At 43.0% G+C, this 19,906-nt stretch overlaps 1 protein-coding gene across 2 annotated transcripts in view; it reads right to left on the bottom strand.

Annotated features, from left to right (window-relative positions):
- LOC126474995 (tetratricopeptide repeat protein 17) overlaps positions 1-19,906 on the bottom strand; it is a 337,167-nt gene that overhangs the window by 229,201 nt on the left and 88,060 nt on the right. For both annotated transcript variants that reach the window (XM_050102532.1, XM_050102531.1), the window contains exon 5: positions 17,984-18,151. In XM_050102532.1, coding sequence (XP_049958489.1) covers positions 17,984-18,151 — 168 coding nt within the window. The remainder of the gene's footprint in view (positions 1-17,983; positions 18,152-19,906) is intronic.

Raw genomic sequence — 19,906 nt, 5'->3', positions numbered from 1 at the left:
GCAGCAGTCATCACCTGTGCTGTTGACAGTGGGTGACCACTACAAGGCATAACAATGTGTTTTGTTTCACAATAGTGGTTGAATATTCAAATGACAGCACTGTAGTAGACAGCTTCCCATGCTGATGACCTTTGTAGCTGTACAGTTACACTGGACCAGTAGATGGTCTAAATTCAAAATGACTCTTTGAGAAATGCTTACAAACTTAACAGTATACTCCTGCAACATTGTTCTGCTCATGATTGGAGATGCAGTGGGCTCTCCTGATCTGTACAGAGAACACAGGACTACTTGCATCTTCATTACATAGATGGCTGTGTGCAACCATCTATTGTGGTACAGCAGTATTGAGAGAGACGAGTCTGAGAAAAATATAAATGAAAAAATATCAAACACTCATAAATAAACAAAAAATAATAAAATGATGCAAACCCTGAAGGTTGTGCAAAACTTCTTTATAACAGTTTAAAATGAATAAAACTTAAACATCTTTCCCAGCAACTGTTAACTGTAGTGTAAATGGATTAAGGAGGGGAAGACCGACTGTGGTTTAATAAAAAACAAATCAGAAGCTGCTGACAAAACAGAGATTGTTGCACTTTCAGTTCCACAAAAGAAATGCTTGAATGTCAACAGGCAAAAGTTAGTACAGATTTGCGAGTCTATAAAAAGATCGATGTGTGAATCAAACAACTACTTTCACTGCGACACATTAGCAAAAGATACCATTGTTTGACAGCCATAGATACTCCCGTATGGAGGACATAGAAACAGGCATCCCTCCTGTTGCAAAGCAGCTGCAAGTCTTGAAAAAAAAGTAAGTCATCAGGTCCAGACAAAGTTCGAAATCGGTTTTACAGAGAGAACTTTTTGGTATTGGCCCTATACTTACCTTGCATTTATCACAAATCTCTCACCCAGTGGAAAGTCCCAATCAACTGAAAAAAGTGCAAATTCTAGAGCATACTCTACATTTAATTGAAATAAATTTTCTTTGGAAACACAAATTTATATCCAAAAATCAAAATGGATTTAGAAAGTATCACCCATCCAAAACTCAATTTGCCCTCTTCTTGCATGATACCCTGTAAACCATGGATGAAGGGCAACAGGCAGATTCCATGCTCCAAGATTTCCAAAATGTGTTAGACTCAGTGCCCCATTGCAGACTGTTAAAGATCTGAGCATGTGGAATAGGTCTCAGATATGTGAGCGGCTCAAAGGCTTTTACAGTAAGAGAGTCCAGTACATTGTCCTGGGCAGAGTGTGTTCATCAGAGACAAGAGGATCATCCAGAACATCTGAGGGATGTGAGAAAGAACCACACCTGTTGTCTACATACATAAACAGTGTAGTGAGGGGCAATCTATGACAGTTTGCTGATGCCACTGTAGTCTATGGGGAGTGTTCTCCCTGCGTAATTGAAGACATATACAACATGACAAGGACAGAATGATTACTACAGTAAATAAATCCATCATGAAGGCTAGGAGAGGATTTATACTAGAAAAAGCAGGTAAGCAGTTGTCAGCATCCCACCCAGACAACGAATGGACATCATTTAGTTCCAATATGATGGACATAGAGGAATTATGGGCAAAGTTTAAATTGACAGTAAATCATTCTTTGGAGATGTATGTGCAGTAGCCATCAGAAAGATCGCTGGAGGCGCACATTGGCACGGCGCGTCACGGACAGTAGTTGCCGCAAGGAAAGTCCTGTCCACCAGAGGGCATGTGAGAATTCGGCCGCGCCCTCTGCCGGTGGAACAACAACAACAACAACAACTCAGGCAGCACGGGCTGTGAACAGTGAGTTCACATCGGGCATGCCTAGCAGACAGTTCCCGGTCTACACTATGTGAAGTGTGACGGAAAACGTGAATCGTGTAACTACACAATTGGTCACAAGTAGGGTCGTTCTTTCGCGTGTTGCGTCATTGTTCCAGTTTCGCAGCTTATCCACGGCATGGAGGATTTAGTGCAGGTTTTGGCTGAGCAGCAGACGGAGCTCATGGCAACCATGAAACAAGTGCTTCCGACGTTGCTCTCCACGCAGTCTGCTCCAGCACCGTTCCCTCCTCCCTTTCCCCCGTATGACAAGATGGCGGAGGATTGGGATGCATATGAACATCGCCTTCAGCAGCATTTCCAGGCATTTCATGTTGCCGATGTGGAGGTATGTCGTGCCCTTTTCTTGTCTTGGATATCTCCATCACTGTGTCAAGTTTTGCGGCAGCTGGCATCATTGCAGGAACCCTTCTCCTTGTCTTTTGATGCACTGTGTCCATTGCTGTCTTCATATTATTGCCGCCGCACGCATGTTGTGGCGGCTAGGGTCGAGTTCTATCAATGCTAGAAACAGCCCCATCAGTCTTACTGGGTGTGGGCCACTACCCTGCACGATCTTAATCGCAAGTGTCATTTTGTCATGGAGCAGTCGCGAGAGTCGTATGCCCACGTTATGGTGCGCGACATCATTGTTTGTTTGGCCCCTGATATGGAGGTCCAGCAACGGGCCCTGCAGTTGGAAGACCCTTCCCTTGAGGAAGTCCTATCCATTGCTCATTCGTATAAAGTTTCTCACGCCGCAGGTCAACAGTTGGAAGCGTGGTGCGACAATGCGGCGGTTCAGGGCGGCGCGGCCACGTCCACTGGGTCTGCGGTGGACGATGTGCGAGTGGTGCAATCCGGCTGTTACGGCCACTCTCGCATGGCGTGTAAATAGAGTTCCGGCTGCTGGCCCCTGTTACCGTCCTATCTGTCGTGCTATATCCATCACAATTGGTCAGAGTGCCCCCAGCGTTGGGCCGTTTGTCGCAAATGTAATAAAAAAGAACACATTGCTAAAGTTTGCCACTCAGCCTCAAAAGAATCGAAGGAAGCAGGTACAGAGGACATGGACGTTGACATTCAGGAAGTTTCATCGGGCCAGGCTCCCGACGTATTGACACAAACTCTTTATCGATGCGTCGGTTCGGTCGCGCCGATTACAACTGCAAGTAGAAACGGGTGCGGCAGTCTGCTTGTTGAATGCACAAACTTACTCCGACCTTGGGTCGCCCCCATTGGCGCCAGTTTACTGGCATCTACGCGGTTATGGTAAACAGTTCATTCCCCTACTGTGTCAATTCACTACCGACGTTACTTACAAATCAGTCACTCGGCTTCTTAATTTTATTGTTGTCAGTGATGCGAGCTCCGCTAATCTTTTTGGATTGGATGCCTTTCATGCTTTCGGTTTTTCTATTGCTGACACCATACAGTTGGTCTCCGAAGATGTTCCCTATCAATCATTGGAATCTTTGATCTCTAACTTTAAGGATATCTTTGAGGAAGGCCTGGGGCGTGTTTCAGACTTTGAAGCTCACTTAACATTGAAGGTGTTGGCTTGCCTGTGTTTTCTAGTGAGTGGCCTTCGCCCCTCGTTATTGTCAGGAAACCCTCGGAAAAATTACATCTTTGTGGTGATTTCAAGGCCACCATTAATTCCCAATTGGTGGTGGAAACCTTTCCCTTGCCTCGTTCTGATGAATTGTTCTCCGTCGTGGCGGGAGGCCAATATTTTTCGAAAATCGATCTTTTGGAGGCTTATCATCAGGTAACACTTAATGAGGACTCCAGACGGCTGGCTGTCGTCAACACTCCGTTTGGCCTTTACCAATACCAGTGGTTGGCTTTGGAATATCCAGTGCCCCGGCGATATTTCAGCATTATCTTGAGCACGTCACATCGACAATCCCTCATTGTATTAATTACCTGGACGACATAATTGTCACAGGCTGCAGCACAGAGGAACACTTGCACAACCTTCAAACCCTCTTTCTCAAATTCAGGTCCGTGGGCCTGTGTTGCAGCCTGCGTAAGTCGAACTTCTTCCAACTGTCCATTGAGTATGTGGGCTACACCCTCTCTTGGCATGGCGTCCAGCCGCTAGAAGTTTGGTCCAAGGTATCGTCAACCTTCCGCGGCCCGCTTCGCTGAAGGAGTTACAAGCTTTTCTAGGCAAGATTGCCTATTACCACCGGTTCATTCCCAGGGCTTCCACCATAGCCCACCCCCTGTACTGCCTTCCACGCAAGAGTGTTCCTTTTGATTGGTCGCCTGCATTCGAGTGAGCATTCACCTTGTTGAAGGGCCTCCTCATGTCAGCGCCTTGCTTGGCTACTTTTGACCCCAATAAGCCGTTGGTCCTGGCTACAGATGCATCGCTGTATGGGGTGGGGGCGGTCCTGGCCCATCGCAACGTGGATGGCTCCGAGCAGCCACCGGCGTTTGCATCTAAAACTCTTAGTTGCACACAGGCCCATTATTCCCAGGTGGAAAACGAGGCTTTGGCCATTGTCTACGCTGTTACCAAGTTTCACCCTTTCTTGTATGGCACGCAGTTTCAGTTAATCACTGACCATAAGTCACTAATATTGTTATTTGGCCCCGCCTCTCAGATTCCGGATAGGGCAGCCCACAGACTGCAGTGCTGGGCCTTGTTCCTCTCTAAGTACCATTATGACATTCATTTTCGCCCAACCGGACAGCATGCCAACGCCAACACTCTTTCCCGTCTTCCGGTGGGCCTGGATCCCAAGTTCGATCAGGAGGAGATTATGTGTTTTCAATTGGATGTGGCATCCCGCCAAGTGGTTGATGGCTTCCCGATCACTAGTTCTAGAGTTGCCAGTGAAACGGCAGCTGACCCGGTTCTCCGGAAAGTAGTTCACCTCATTCAGCAGGGGTGGTCATCCCGACCTCCAGGCCGGGCCTCGGACCCTCTTCGTAATTATTTGGTTCTATCAGACTGCCTCTCAGTCTTGGAAGGAGTTCTCCTTCTGGCTACCGATGATACAGCTCCTCGCGTGGTTGTTCCAGCAAGTTTGCGAAGGGAGGTCCTCACGTTATTACATGAGGGGCACTGGGGTGTTTCCCATACTAAAACCTTGGCTCGCAGACGTGTGTACTGGCCCGATATTGACAGAGAAATTGAGCACTTGGTGGCCACCTGTTCCCAGCGTGCGAGCCAACAGGCATCTCCCATGTCAGCGTTCTCTTCATGGCCGTCTGCAACCCAGGCGTGGGAACGTGTTCACATAGATTTTGTGGGCCCGTTTCTCAATGGATTTTGGCTCATTGTCATTGATGCTTATTCCCGATTCCCATATGTGGTTTGCTGCTCCTCAACCACTTCAGAAATTGCAATCCAGACACTCGCAAAAAATCTTTTCTGTGGAAAGTCTGCCAGTCACCCTGGTATCGGACAATGGACCTCAGTTTATTTTGCAGACCTTCCAGGATTTTTGTAGGCGCTTTGGTATTCGGCACGTTTGCTCTCCCCCCTTTCATCCACAATCAAATGGGGAAGCCGAGCGCATGGTGCGCACATTTAAGATGCAGATGATAAAATATGTGCATATTGCCTTTATCGCTTAAGTACTTTGGCACATTTAGGTACTCCAAACTCCCATATCCTGTTTCAAGGAACGCTTTCATATGCTTTTTCAATGTCCACAAATGCAACCACAAGATTTCTTCCATATTCCCAATACTTTTCTGTCAGCATTCTTACTTACTATAAAAATACGATCCATTGTACCTCGCTCTTTCCTGAATCCACGTTGTTCTTCCTCAAGCGAAGGTTCTACTATCTTTCTAATTTTTATTTCTGTGATCTGTTCTACTCAGGATGTGTGACAGTAGCGTGACAACTCTGCAATTTATATGTTTTTGTTGACTGCTCTTTTTGAACAGAGGGATGATGATTCCTTTACTCCAGTCTTCTGGGATTTTGTTTTCCTACCAAACCATTGACAACACCCTATACAGCCCATTTAAGTCTAATATCCCAGCTGCCTTTATCATGTCTGAGCTGAGATCATCAAAGTCTGTTGTTGTTGTTGATGATGATGATGATGATGATGATAACGATTTGGGTTGAGGGGGCACTCGACATCATGGTCATCAGCACCCTGTCAAAAAGTCAGCAAGAAAATCTAATGGGTGGGGACGAAGCCTGTTCCCACATGCGCAGCAGTTTATAATGTTTTAAAGTCCGCCATCCTTCCCCACCAATTCAGGGATGAGGCCCGACAGTTCACAAAATTTCACCATTCTGGGAACATTGGTATCGGTATCTGTGAGGATGGTGGGCAGATCTCCAGCTAGACTGAATATAGGACACACGTAGCCACAATATGCTGAACTGAAAGTGGCATGCCACAAACTTCACAGAATGGTGGACCCTCCAGCCGGAAGAGGAAGCCATGTGTGAAAGGGCTATGCCTGGTGCTCCTTCTAGCAGTGAGGCTAACATTAAGTCCGCCAAGCCTCTGTGGTCGATTTGAGTGACCACAGTTTGTTGTCTGTCAGCTGCAATCCTTCAGTCTTCCACTGACACATGATGCATCTGTCAGAAAATGAGATGATGGCGTGCAACGGGATGGGACATTGATGGGCAGCACTATCCCAACATGCTTCCTTGGTGCCTTTGGCAGCCAATGTGGCCAGGTACCCAGCAAAAGATCACCTTCTTGCCATGGTGTTGGAGCCACTGAAAGGAGTCATGGATGAGCTGAATCAGTGGGTCTACTGGATACATTTGGTGAAGTGCTTGCAGTGCACTAAAAGAGTTGGAACAGACCTAAACCTTGTACAGTGATGTCTGTGAACCTTTTCCAGTGCCATCAGAATGCCATATAACTCTGCATCATAATTTGAAAATTCTTCTGGAAGACACACTTTAAAAACCCTATCAGGGAAAACAGCAGAACAACTGAGAGCATTCTCCTGCTGGGCTCCATCTGTATAAATAATTATTATTAAACTGTGGTATGTACTTATAACAGACGAAAACAAAATCTAGAGTACAAGTTTTCTTGTACTGTGCCAAGGTTAAAATCACTTTGGGCCTCTGAAGATGCAAAGGCTGCAGTGCGTTCCATCCCTGGGAGTGTATTTTGATGCTTGAGAGATCTAGATCCTTGAGATAGTCTGTAGCACTTATACCAAATGGCTTGGTTACTTGGGGCCAATTCCTGAATGGTTGTTCAAAGGTGGGTTGGACCACTGAACTAAATGCCAATGACTGAGGTGACACTGAGATTTTCAGCATCTGTTGGGCTAAAAGGATATGTTGCTGAATCCAGGGTGATGGTTCACCAGCCTCTGCACACAGACTCTGAACTGGGCTGGTCTGAAAGGCTCCAGTCGATATCTGAATACCCTCATGGTGGACAGCATCTAACATCCTGAGGTAGGAAGAATGAGCTGATCAAAATATTCAGTGACTGGAAGCTCTTTGTCCGTAGGTCTTTCAGGTGTAGGAGCCAAGTTAATTTTGAGTGAAATAATAAACCCAAAAAGTGCACAGTGTCTTGAAAACATAAAATATTGTCTTCCATTGTGAGCACTGGTTGGTTAAAACTCCGATGAGCATGGGTAAAACTGACGTGAGTCTTCTCTGGTGAGAACTGAAAACCAGTTGTCTGAGCCTAGGTTTCTAGCCTCTTTAATGGTCAGCTGTACTTGCCTTGTCATCGTCGTAGGATCAGAGGAAGAGTAGAAGATTGCAAAGTAATCCATAAGCAAAGAGCATTTGACAGGGCTCCTGACTGCAGAGGAAATGCCATTGATAGCGATGGCAATCAATGTGACACTGAGGACACTGCCCTGGGGCACCCCATTCTCCTCAACATAGCAATCAGACATGGCATCACCAATGTGATAACAAAAACACTGGCTCTTGAGAAAGGATTGGATCAGAAATGGCAGGCATCTACGTAGTCCCCATTCATAAAGTTGGCAAAGGATGCTGTACCTCCAAGTAGTGTCATATGCTGTTTCGAGGTCAAAAAACACACAAACCAAATGGTTTCGGCTAAGGACACCTGTACTGTGGTCTCCAATAGATTTAAGTTGTCAAGGGTGGAACGGTAGTGCCTGAAACAGCACTGGGAGCAGCTCAGGTGACCCCGCACTCGAGCAGCCAAACGAGGCATCGGTTGACCATGTGTTCAAGAGTCTTACCTATACAACTGGTAAGGGCGACACCCAATAACTGTTAGGGGCACTATTGTCCTTCCTTGGTTTCCAGAATGGAATCAATAAAGCCTCCTTCCAAGTCTAGGGTGCTGTCCATCCAACCAGATCTTATTGAAACAAGAGAGGAGTTGTCCTTTCACTTTAGGGCACAGATGACGAAGCATGGCATAATGCATCTCATCAGGCCCAGGAGCAGTGTCTCTGGCTGCAGACAAAGCTGATTCCAGTTCCCACATGGAGAATGGAAGGTTGTAGACTTCCTCATTATGCGAGAAGAAATTGAGCTTCCTCATCTCTGCAGTTCTACAGAATACCTGAACAGTGGGGCCTTGTCTGGATGACATAGTAACAGTAAAGAAGTGTTGAGCTAAAACTTGAGCCATGTCTTCTGGCGTGTCCACCAAGATCCCATCATTTGACAAGGCTGTTAAGGGGACATGTACTACCCTTGCCTGAAATCCGTCTTATTGATTCCCAAACTTGCGCAGTGGAACTGGACCGATTATTGGAAGTCGTGAATCCCCTCCTCGCATGTGCTCTCGCAGACCTGAAGGCATGAAAATTGTCTCTAGTCGGAGAGTGTTCAAAGTTCCACAGAGCTGGTCGTCTGGCCCTGATTGCCAACTGACAGTCATCATTCCACCAAGGTATAAGGCCGTTGTCTGAGGTGGTTATTAGACCTGGGGATGGACTCTGTGGCAGCCCTTTGGATCTCACAAGTGATGGGCCACCACCTCCTATGCACAATCCTTTTGTTCAAAAATAGCCTGTGACTGTACTGTAACCAATTTCTCCTTTGTATCATCCATATGCATGGTCTCCTGTAGGCCACTGTCCTAGTTGGTAGACGGATTCACACTGGGAAGTGGTCACTAGAATGTAAATCTGGAGTCACTTCCCACTGAACTGAGTCTGCAATAGCTGGGGAACAAAAACAAAAGTCAATGGCTGAAAATGACCTTGTAGCTGTGGAAAAGGGAGTCATCTGACCCGCATTCAGAAGGCAGATATTCTCAGAATGGACGAGTCGCTCGATCATCTGACCCCTGGAGCAAGAGGTAGCCGAGCCCCACAGCACATTGTGGGCATTGAACTCCACCACAACAAGGAATGGGTGTGGGAGAGCCCAGAAGAGTTCTGCCAGTGTGTCTGCATCCAAACCATCATTAGGGTGTAGGTACAAAGAACACACTGTGATATTAAAGGGTGCGAGAACTCTCACAGCAATTGCATGCATGATTGTAGTAAGAGGGACAGGAGAGGCGAGGCATCTATCATCAAGGAAAATAGCCAGTCCACCACAAGGAGGAATGGGTGTGGGAGAGCCCAGAAGAGTTCTGCCACTGTGTCTGCATCCAAACCATCATTAGGGTGCAGGTACAAAGCTTTAGTTTTTAAGTGAGCAAATGTTCAAGGTACATACCTGAGTACATCAATTTACATACATAAAATACTTATATTTAATAATTAGGAAATATTCACTCAAGTCGGCACTGCACTGATACAGATGCGTGGCATTAGTAGGACATAAGTCTTCTTTTAAGCATTTCATCGTTTGATGACTGAGCGCTCGTGAGAGAAAGTTTGATAACGAATGGATTGCATTTCATCCAGGAAATCAATGGCATAATACGGTTTTCATGAAACAAAAAATATATATACACTTTTATCAGAATAAATCTGCAACTTAATTTTAATATCTACAGGTTTTGTGGAGAAGGACCATAAGATCTGTGATGTGTCATCACTACGATGCTTTTCTCTACATTCGTGGTGTCTTTCTTATTTTAATAATTAGTTCATATTGAGTGACCACAGTGGATCACACTTGGTTGACTTTGCATTGTTGATGACGTCATTCGCTTAGGAATATTCGTTGCGTCAAAATGTTGTGCTACAATAGCTTCTGAATTTTGTCATTTCTTCGGATTATTGCGGGGCGAGCAAGCGTACCACGTGAGCCGGCAGCGCTGGAGAGTGTGCTTGCATTTGCTCCAAAGGTTGGTCGCTCAATACAGTGCGGTATAATGTTGTTTGATGTGTGGAGCCATGTCGGCGATAGCGACATGTATGCATGGTAGCCCCATAATGCAGGTGTGACTTTAAGATGCGTTTCTTGTAAGCAGATGCAGAAAGGTTTCTCCCGGACCAGTAGCTGCAATTCTTTCAAATGTGAGTGATATCCATTCAAATTCCACTGCAACACAGAAGTCCCTGTGGAAACCAAGGGTTAGCAATGGTTGTTCTTTTCTTTCTCCCTCTGAGGAGGTATTTACCGAGGTGGTCAGGGGGAACATTAGCCAGTTCCTTACCCTGTAGTACCTCCAATTGGAAGTCCATACCCTCAAGAGCATAGTCCCCATCAGAAAGGGAAAAAGCTCATCGATCTGTAGGTTTAACTACCACTTTCTAGGACTTGAACTACTTTTCGAAAAACATTTTCCTTTACCGACAGGAGAAGATGGTTTCCTGAGTTGCGGGGAAAGCTTAGTTGGCTTCTGATGTTGGGAAGTGGTATGTGGCTTAGGTGGTAAGCCTATTGCTGACGGATTCCAAACGACGTCAGTTACAAGTGGAGCATTTCCCCCACAGGTACATCAACAAGTGCATGTGCTCGTACTTGATTCTGTGGTCTGAGTTTGTGTGGAGGCATCACACCTAGCGATTGGTGTCTTAAGGCCTGATGTGAAAGAAGTAGCAAAAACCAGTGGTTGCATAAGCTTTGAAAGCTTTTTTAGCTTCACCATAGGGTATGTGTCAATTTGCTTTTAACTCCTGAATTTTCCTTTCCTCGTTGTACACCCCACACTTTCTGCTCCACACTGGATGATCCTCAGAGCAGCAATAATTGGCTGACTCATGAGCTGAGCCTCCACAATTGCCACACATAGCCTTCCCATTACATCCCATAGCGGTGTGGCCAAATCTTTGGCATTTGTACCACTGCATTGTGTTAGGAACAAATGGGCAAACTTTAAGACAGATATAGACTGCAAGGATATGTTCAGGTATTTCTGGAGTACTAAACATTAGAGTAAATGTCGCCCATTTTTCCAATTCGCCACTGACTCTCATCATATATCTCCGCACTTTCGTGATGCCCATATTTTTCCATTCTTAAAGTAACTCTGTGGGGTCCACCTCCATTATATCGGAGCATGTAACCACACCCTTACTAAAGTTAGGGTGTTATGCAACTCAGCCTTGACTGCATAGTCACCTAAGCCCTTACATCCCAGAAGCTTAGATATTTGGTTGGGATTAGTAGTTTCAACTAAAAGTGATCCATAACGAAGTCATCTGACACTTTTCAGAGTCCAAGCATTACCTTCCAATGCCTTGTCAATATGGAAAGGGTATATCTTTTCAAAGGTTCCCCATGTTCGCTTGATTGCAATGAGAGTGATGGCACACTAATGCCCTGTTACCACGATTCTGAAACTTCTTTATGGGAGGACCGAGCACCCGATCTCTCTTTGAGGAGGGGGTATAGGTACTGACTGACGGTACACTCGTCCCGTCAGGGGTAGTAGTTTGATGAGACCTTTCCAAAGGGATCCCATGAGACACTAGGGAAACAACCGTCAACCCAGGCAGAGCCCTGCATACCTGAGCAAGCCTTATACACATGGGGGAGGGGGAGGGGGGGGGGGGGGGTGGCAGGTGCCCCGGAGGTTCTCAACATTCCACCACTGCGTCACACAGTGGTCACTGAAGTACGACCAGATCTCTCAGTTACAGAAGACTGGTGGCACTTACCAGTCCGCAGCTCAGGAACCCTGGGGTCCCCATCTCCATTTAGTAGCATGTTGAAGTACTTTTTCGGTTCATCCCTGGTCCCTTCCTCTGTTCTTTAAGTTACCTTCTTCTGTTTCCGGGGTAAGGAAATTTATACATTCATTTTGTTTATGCTTTAGTACTTCGTATAGCAAATTCCTACTTCCCTGACAGTCTTCCTCTATCCTTGTAGTAAAGTCTTTCCATCACTTTTCCTTTTCTTCCTGGGTCAGTCTTTTTATAGCTAGTTTCTTTCTCCAGTATTCCTGAGCTAGATGTTCAATTGCTAATTCATTTCATCTATCATCTGTTTTCTGTTCTTCATGGTCTAATTTTCTTTTCCGTAAGTTCCTATCTTTTATTGCTGTCTTTATCTGATCATTCCACCAAGGTGTTTCCTTCTCTTTTGATGTGGCACTAATTTTTACACAGGTGTCCATGGCTTCTCTAACAAGGGTCTCTTCGAATAAGGAGCATTCTTCTTCTACTCCTTTCCCAGTTTTGGAGATAATTTGGCTGCTATTCGTGCTTTACATTTTATTTTTTTTTTTTTTTTTTTTTTTTTTTTTTTTTTTTTTTTTTTTTTTTTTTCCCACGACCTTGAACAACCGAGCCTTAATCTTTGGCAATCTCGTTGTTTAAATTTTTGTGCTTGAGCATCTTTTAGGCCAGCAGTTAACAGCCAGTGGTTGCTACTTAGTCACACACTGGGTATGACTTTAACGTATGTAACATACTGATCAGCTTTTCTATCAGTGATGATGAAGTCTTTCACAGTCTTGAGCTTACCATCCCAGCTGTATCTCATTATTTTATGACTTTCCCTCTTCTGATACCACATATTCTTTATGGCTAAGTTGTTTTGCACACAGAAATCAACTAGGTTCCTTCCCTCTGGGTTCCTGTTCCTATAACCATGAGGATCGATGATGTTTTCACATCCTAGTCTTTCCTTACCAACTTGAGCATTCAGATTGTCCGTAACAATGGTGTTCTCCTAGCTGTTATTTGTTCTTAAGTTCGTTAAGGAAATGCTCTTTCTCCGCCACGGTGCATCCTGTCTGTGGTGCGTATACTTTCAAAACAGTATGCTGTGTATTACCAGTCCTTAGTCTCATCTGGGTGATCCTGTCACTCACATATTTGACACCTGTCTGTATGACAACTCCATTTTTGGAGTCGCTGCTGTTTCCACTCCAGTATAGCACATATCCAATTCTCAGTGGTTTCTTCCTACAGCTTTTCCACTTTGCCTCACTCAAGCCCGGTATCCAGAGCTTATGCCTGTCCATAAGATCTACTAGTTCTTCACATTTGTTGGTGAGAGTGAGGATATTGGGTGTATCAATTTCCAGTTGTTCCTTTTTGGGATGGTTTTGTGTCTTCTCATATCTTTATTGAGCATCAGACATTTGTCCGTCATTACTTTGGGTGGTACTAGAAAAACTGTCATGTCTTGTGTTTAGTTCATTCTTCCATCCGAGGCTTGGTTTACGCTGGACACATGTTATATGGAATTTTTTATTCAAATTAGTCTGCTCTACCATTTCCTAATTCCTCCTGAAATTCCTTATGGACAAAGTAAAGATATTTCTGTTTTTAAAATGGTATTGAAGAAACATAGCCATTCAGTATTACAGCAGGTGTGTACGAAAATAACTGTAGGGCTAGACGTAATTTTAGCATACTGCAAGATCAGTATCAAGTGTGGCAGTGTTAGTAGACAGCCTGTTGTGATTTCCATTAGAGTGAGTCCAGGAGACTTTATGAGGTTGTTCGGAGGATAGTAGTTTTTAGTTTCCAATATCATGACCATCCTGTCTCTGAAGAGCAGTATCTGTGTCTCCCAGCAGGTAAAGGTTCCAAAGCATGGGGACACTTCTATCACTTATCTTTACTATTTTCTTTACTCATTTTAGTGTTGGCTTAAAAGTTTCTTTCTCTTTCTTTCTTCCTTAATGCTCTTTCAACAAACTTATCAACTTACACAATTACAGGGATCAGATCCACTAACTCCTCCCAATTCATATGATGGAAAATGAAACAAACAAGCAATTTTAACATGAAGAGACTAACTGTATAAAACTTTACATAGAATGTTATATGAGGATGAAGGGAGATCCTTAAAATAATTTTAACTACGGAAATAGTGAGCTTTGTACTCTTGCAATAACTCAGGTAGTTAATAAAACTATTAGATGACTCAAAACACCAGGATTCACAAATGCTTGTTACATTTGTCATGACAAACACGGTTTGGCCATCCTTGTGAATAATGAACTCCTAGGGAATTTAGACACAAAAGTGATACCAGCAGAACATAAGATTGGTATAAAACTGGGAGAGCTGACATTGTATAATGTCTCCATCACAGAAATAGCCCACTGGTATTCTGGCTAACCATCCAGCAGTTTACACCCGTGATTTTAACTCTCAATACATCAGGTGGAGGTATCTGATATCCACAGCTGAAGGCATCACATTAATGACTGAGCAGATAACCAGGACCTACATCTTGTGTTCAACCCCAATGATACAGTGACCCACAAATCAAAGACATTGGTGTACAACATCAACATTTGACATGATGTTCATCACATGCAGAGCAACAGACACATCTGTGCAAGCTACAAGGAGGGTCTTCGAGGCATTCCTACAGAGCCAGCACTCTCTTATATTTGCAGAGATTTAGCTATCAATCCCATTTATAAAAAGCCCCTGCAATTCCCATACTGGTACTCGAGGAAAGCTGACTGAAAACATTTAGTTTCCAAATAGTCATAAAATGACATGTGATCTCAAATTAATTACATATTTCTAGAGTCCCAAAAGATTTTTGATACTGTTTTTTCAAGGCAGCTCCTAATCAAATTGCATGCCAATGGAGTATCATCTCAGTTGTGGGTCAGGATTCACAATTTCCTGTCGGGAAGGTCACAGTTTGCAGTAACTGATAGAAAGTGATCGAGTGGAACAAAAGTGATGTCTGGCGTTCACTAAGGAAGTGTTATAGGCTCTCTGCTGCCTCTAATCTATATAAATTATTTATGAGACAATCTGAGCAGCCATCTTAGATTGTTTGCATATGATACTGTCATTTGACATCTTGTAAAACCCTCAAAAGATCAAAACCTGTTGCAAAATAATTTAGACAAGATATTTGAATGGTGAAAAAAGTATCAAATTGCTCTAAATAATAAAAAATGTGAGGTTATCTACGTGAGTACTAAAAGGAATTCATGAAATTTTGGAAACATAAAAAAATAACACAAATCAAAGAATAACAATCATGAACAAACTTAAATTGGAACAATCACACAGGTAATGTGGTCAGAGTAAGGCAATAGATAGGATTGACGGAGGACACTGAAAACGTTCAAAGAAGGGCAGCTCGTTTGTATTATCATGAAATACAGGAGAGAGTGTCATGGGTGTGATACGCGAGATGGGGTGGCAGTGATTAAAACAAATCATTTTTCATTGCAGTGTCATCTTTTCACAAAACTTCAATCACCAACTAACTCCTCCGAACATGAAAATATTTTGTTAACACCAATCTATATAGGTAGATATGACCATTGTAATAAAATATGAACTGGAGAGTGGTTATGCAGATGTAGATGCTACAACCTGTATGGAGAAAGGTTTCCAAAACAAGATGAAAACAAACCTTGTTCTTATATATCTAACATCAGCTTATGATACCATATGGTCTGAGGGGCTACTGTTTAAGTTAACTAAAATTATCAAATGCAAACAGACTTACACTTTACTTAAAAACATGTAACAAACAGACATAATCGATGTTTCACTTCATGATATGAAGAGCAAGGGAATGGTTTTGAATAATAGCTTGCCACAAAGTTCTACACTAACAACCATTATCATCAGTCTATATACCACTGACATACCAGACACAACTTTACATAAAGCTCATGAAAACAATATATATGAAACAAACTTCAAAATTTCTGATTGTGGCAACAACCATTTCATTCATTATTTGCCACAGGAACTTTATACAGTAAGGATAATAGTGTTAATGCTGCATACTACAACAACAGAAATTCCAGGGTGGAAATAATTAATGAGAAAAGAAGGAAGGTGGCTACTCACTTGTAACTGATTGTTTTTAGGTACACAGACAACCACACAGATTTCCAAACGCACCCACCACAACATAAAATACAAGCGTAAGTTCATTTATTTATTTGTTTTCTCCTATGTCATTTACAAACGCAGTTATTGCACTAAATGATTACCACAATGTATTAACCACAATATTCTTAAAGTTCTGTACAGAATAATCATATTCTTTACAAATGTTCAATAATATTATATCATATTACAAATGTTATTATATTACAAACATTGTTTAGTCACTCCATGGCTGAGTCAGAGAGCCTGTGTATGTCCTTCGGTTCACCCTCATAGCCATGCACTTCAAACAAAAGTAAATGGTCCATTGGTTTTCACTGCACTAACTTTCAGGACTGGCTGATAGGCCCCATTTGTTCATCAGTTGCTTAAATCTACCAACACACATTCTGATATGATTCAGAGTTGTCCACAATTTCGTCAGGAGGTGGAATCATTTGATATTCTTGTTGGGGTCATCCACAAAATTTCAGTTCTTATGTCCATAGTTCTTTCTAAGCTGTCTCTGAGTTGAAGCCTTCCACTTATTCACAGATTTTTCACAAAAGTGACCACGATTTATGTCTGTTTGCATGTGACAAGTCTTGGTGTAAGAGTGTTCTGAGTTGTCTAGGATTTTATTGTATGCTGTTGTGGCTAACTGTGATAACCTGTGTCGATGGGCTTTATGTTTGCAAGGCCAAGGAGCCAGGTATCTGAAGTAGCCATGCATTCTCCCCTTCAGTTGGATGTCCATCTTAGCTATGTGTGCACTTCTCATCCAAAATGGTGAACAGTACTTAGCCACAAAATGGACAAGGGTTAGTGTTGAGGTCCTCAATGTGCTTGCTCCACAACACCACAACATTCCAGCCAGTTTCGATAGGATAGTGTTACATCACTTTAATTTCTATTTAGTATCTACTAGATATGAGCTATATTTTAGAGTGCAATTTAACTTCACCCCCAAGTGGCTCCAATGGCTCTGAGCACTATGGGACTTAACTGCTGAGGTCATCAGTCCCCTCACCCCCAAGTATCTAGGCTTATCCCCACACCTGATACTCTGGCCATTCATAGAGAACTATAGTTTTCTATTTGTATCTGTATTGTAAGGTGCATTATGGTGCTGGTTATTTTCTTAAGTTTTAAATACAGACGCCACTTTCAGTAACAGGTTTTCAATACTTTGTGTCTGTATTCAATATTTTGTCGAGGTCATTAAAATTTTTACTTTGATATGGAACAGTAGGGTCACGTGGGTACACAGATTTATGTGAAGTGGTATCTGGTATATCAGTGGTATACAGACTGAAAATAATGGTTGCTAGTGTAGAATCTTGTGGCAGGCCATTATTCAGAACATACTTTTCCTCTTTATATGGTGAAGTGAAACCTCGATTATGCCTGTCTGTTACATGTTTTAAAGTAAACTGAGTCTGTTTGCATCTGATAATTCTAGTTAGCTTTATCACTCTTAAACTTTATGCTACTACATACATTTGAGAATGCATATGCACACATTTTCCGGCAAAGAGAGCAGCTTCAAAGGCTTAGTAATGATGTTAACTGCTCAACATTCCCTCAACACACTAATTTATTGTTTTTTCTCATAACACTTTTAAATGGGAATTTTCCATTACTGAAGAAACTATTCCAGTGTTTCATTACCTATAGGCATTTGATAAGGTGATACATAGCCAGTTATACCTTCAAGCACATTTTAAAAGAGAGAGAGACAGACAGAGAGAGAGAGAGAGAGAGAGAGAGAGAGAGAGAGAGAGAGAGAGAGAGAGAGAGAGGGGGAGAAGGGGAAGAAGAAGAAGAGCGTGTGAATTCCTAAGGGACCAAACTGCCGAGGTCATCAGTCCCTAGACTTACATAATACTTAAACTAACTTATGCTAAGAACAACACACACACCCATACCCAAGGGAGGACTCGAACCTCCGGTGGGAGAAACAAACATCTTAAACACACTCAGCATATACTGGCATTAATTATCTGTAGTTAAATGAGATATACATCCAATAACTGTACCTGTTATAGTCACCCAATACAGCATACACATTCCCAAGTGCCATATGACTCCAGGCTTTATCAGGAGCATGATCAACAGCAGCATGCATGACAATTGCAGCCTCTGCTGGATGACTGGATCGGTGAAGTGTTCCTCCCAATGTGAGGAGAGCCAAGTCACGGTACTGTCTGTAAACAAAAGTACTTAGTTTTGTACTGTCTTATTCCAAGGAAAAATAAAATAAAAAAATAAAAACTAAAATAAATGGATTAATTGTGATGAAACAGTATAATCAGCCGACACACAAACAGCCATGTTGTCCTGACTAGCTACACTGCACTCGGGCAGCACAACCAGCAATTTAGCTGAGCATGTTTTTCTGTTAGTCAGTTAGCTCCAAGGAAAGACACTGACCAAAAGCTTAGTGACCTGCCAGTCTTGTTTATGTGCCCATCAAGTGCTCAGTGTCTCAACTATGGAGTGAGTGGTTACTTTTGCTGCTTTCATTATTTGTATTCCATCCAAACTTTCCAATACTGTATTAACAGTAAAAAGTTAAAACAGATCAGGACTTGAAGACCTGTCAATATGGCACTTCAGAAGGTTTCATAGTGTTTAGATTTCGGACTTAAAATCTCATATGTATGGTGAGCAACTAAGTTTCTCATCAAAGTAGGGGCCCACAAACCTAATTCTTTACAGCTGAGAATGGTGTCCCTGTGTCACAATTCCAGTAGATTTAAAACACAATATATAATATTAATACCTCAGGGAGTCACACCTAGTGATACGTGGCTGGCGACCACGGGGCCTCGAGCTGAGTCCTGGCATTGCTTCCACTTACTTATGCCAGGCTCCTCACTCTTATCTTTCCTATCTGGCCACCCTCGGCCAGCTCTTGTTCTTTTCCGACCCTGACGCTATTAGGTTTCGAGGGCTAGGGGTCTTTCATTTTCCAACCTATACTTCTCATGCAGCGTCTGACCTGGAGCGGGTGGGTGCAAAAAGCGTCTGTATCCCATGTTAGGGGCGGCCTCCAGAACTGCGGAAAGCAACGGAATACCACTACAGATCACCTTCCCTGCATAATGCAGTCTCCATTTTATGCATAAAAAATGGCTTCCTCTCATGTTAAATCAGTGTCCGGAGGTAAAATAGTCCCCCATTCGGATCTCCGGGGGGGACAACTTGAAAGGAGGCAAAAAATCAAAATGAAAATTGGTACCTGGAATGTCAGAACTCTGCTACAAGCAGAAAAAGTAGAAAACCTTAAAAGAGAGATGGAAAAGAAACATATGGACCTCGTAGGAGTTGCTGAGGTAAGATGGAATGGACATGGAGAGTTGCAGTCAGATGAATATGTATTCTACTACTCAGGAGGAGAAGTAAAAGGAATTAATGGAGTAGGAATGATTATGACAAAGGAATTGGCTAAATGTGTGGAATATGTAGACTATGCAAATAACCAGGTTATTGGTGTAAGGCTGAAAGGAGCACAAAAAGATTTACTGATTGTCCAGGTGTATATGCCAACTTCAGAACATGATGACCAAATTGTAGAGGAAATGTACAATGTAATAGAGAGAATAATGGACGAAAATGAAAAATGCTGCAAAATAGTAATGGGAGACTGGAACGCCATTGTGGGAGAAGGGAAAGAGGGAAACATAGTAGGCAGTCATTGTCTTGGAAAGAGAAATGACAGAGGTGAATGGTTAATTGACTTCTGCAGGGAAAGGCAGCTGATAGTGGGAAACACATGGTTCAAGAACCATAAGAGGAGGCTCTACACTTGGAAATCACCAGGGGATAAATGTAGAAACCAAATCGATTTTATACTGGTAGAAGAAAGATACAGGAATGGAATCAAGAAGGTGCACACATTACCAGGTGCAGATATTAATAGTGACCACAACTAACTTATGGCAGAAATAGAAATAAGA

This window comes from Schistocerca serialis, chromosome 4, assembly GCF_023864345.2.
Source record: "Schistocerca serialis cubense isolate TAMUIC-IGC-003099 chromosome 4, iqSchSeri2.2, whole genome shotgun sequence".
In the NCBI taxonomy this organism is placed as follows: Eukaryota; Metazoa; Arthropoda; class Insecta; order Orthoptera; family Acrididae; genus Schistocerca; species Schistocerca serialis.
This window is presented reverse-complemented; position numbering and strand designations above follow the sequence as displayed.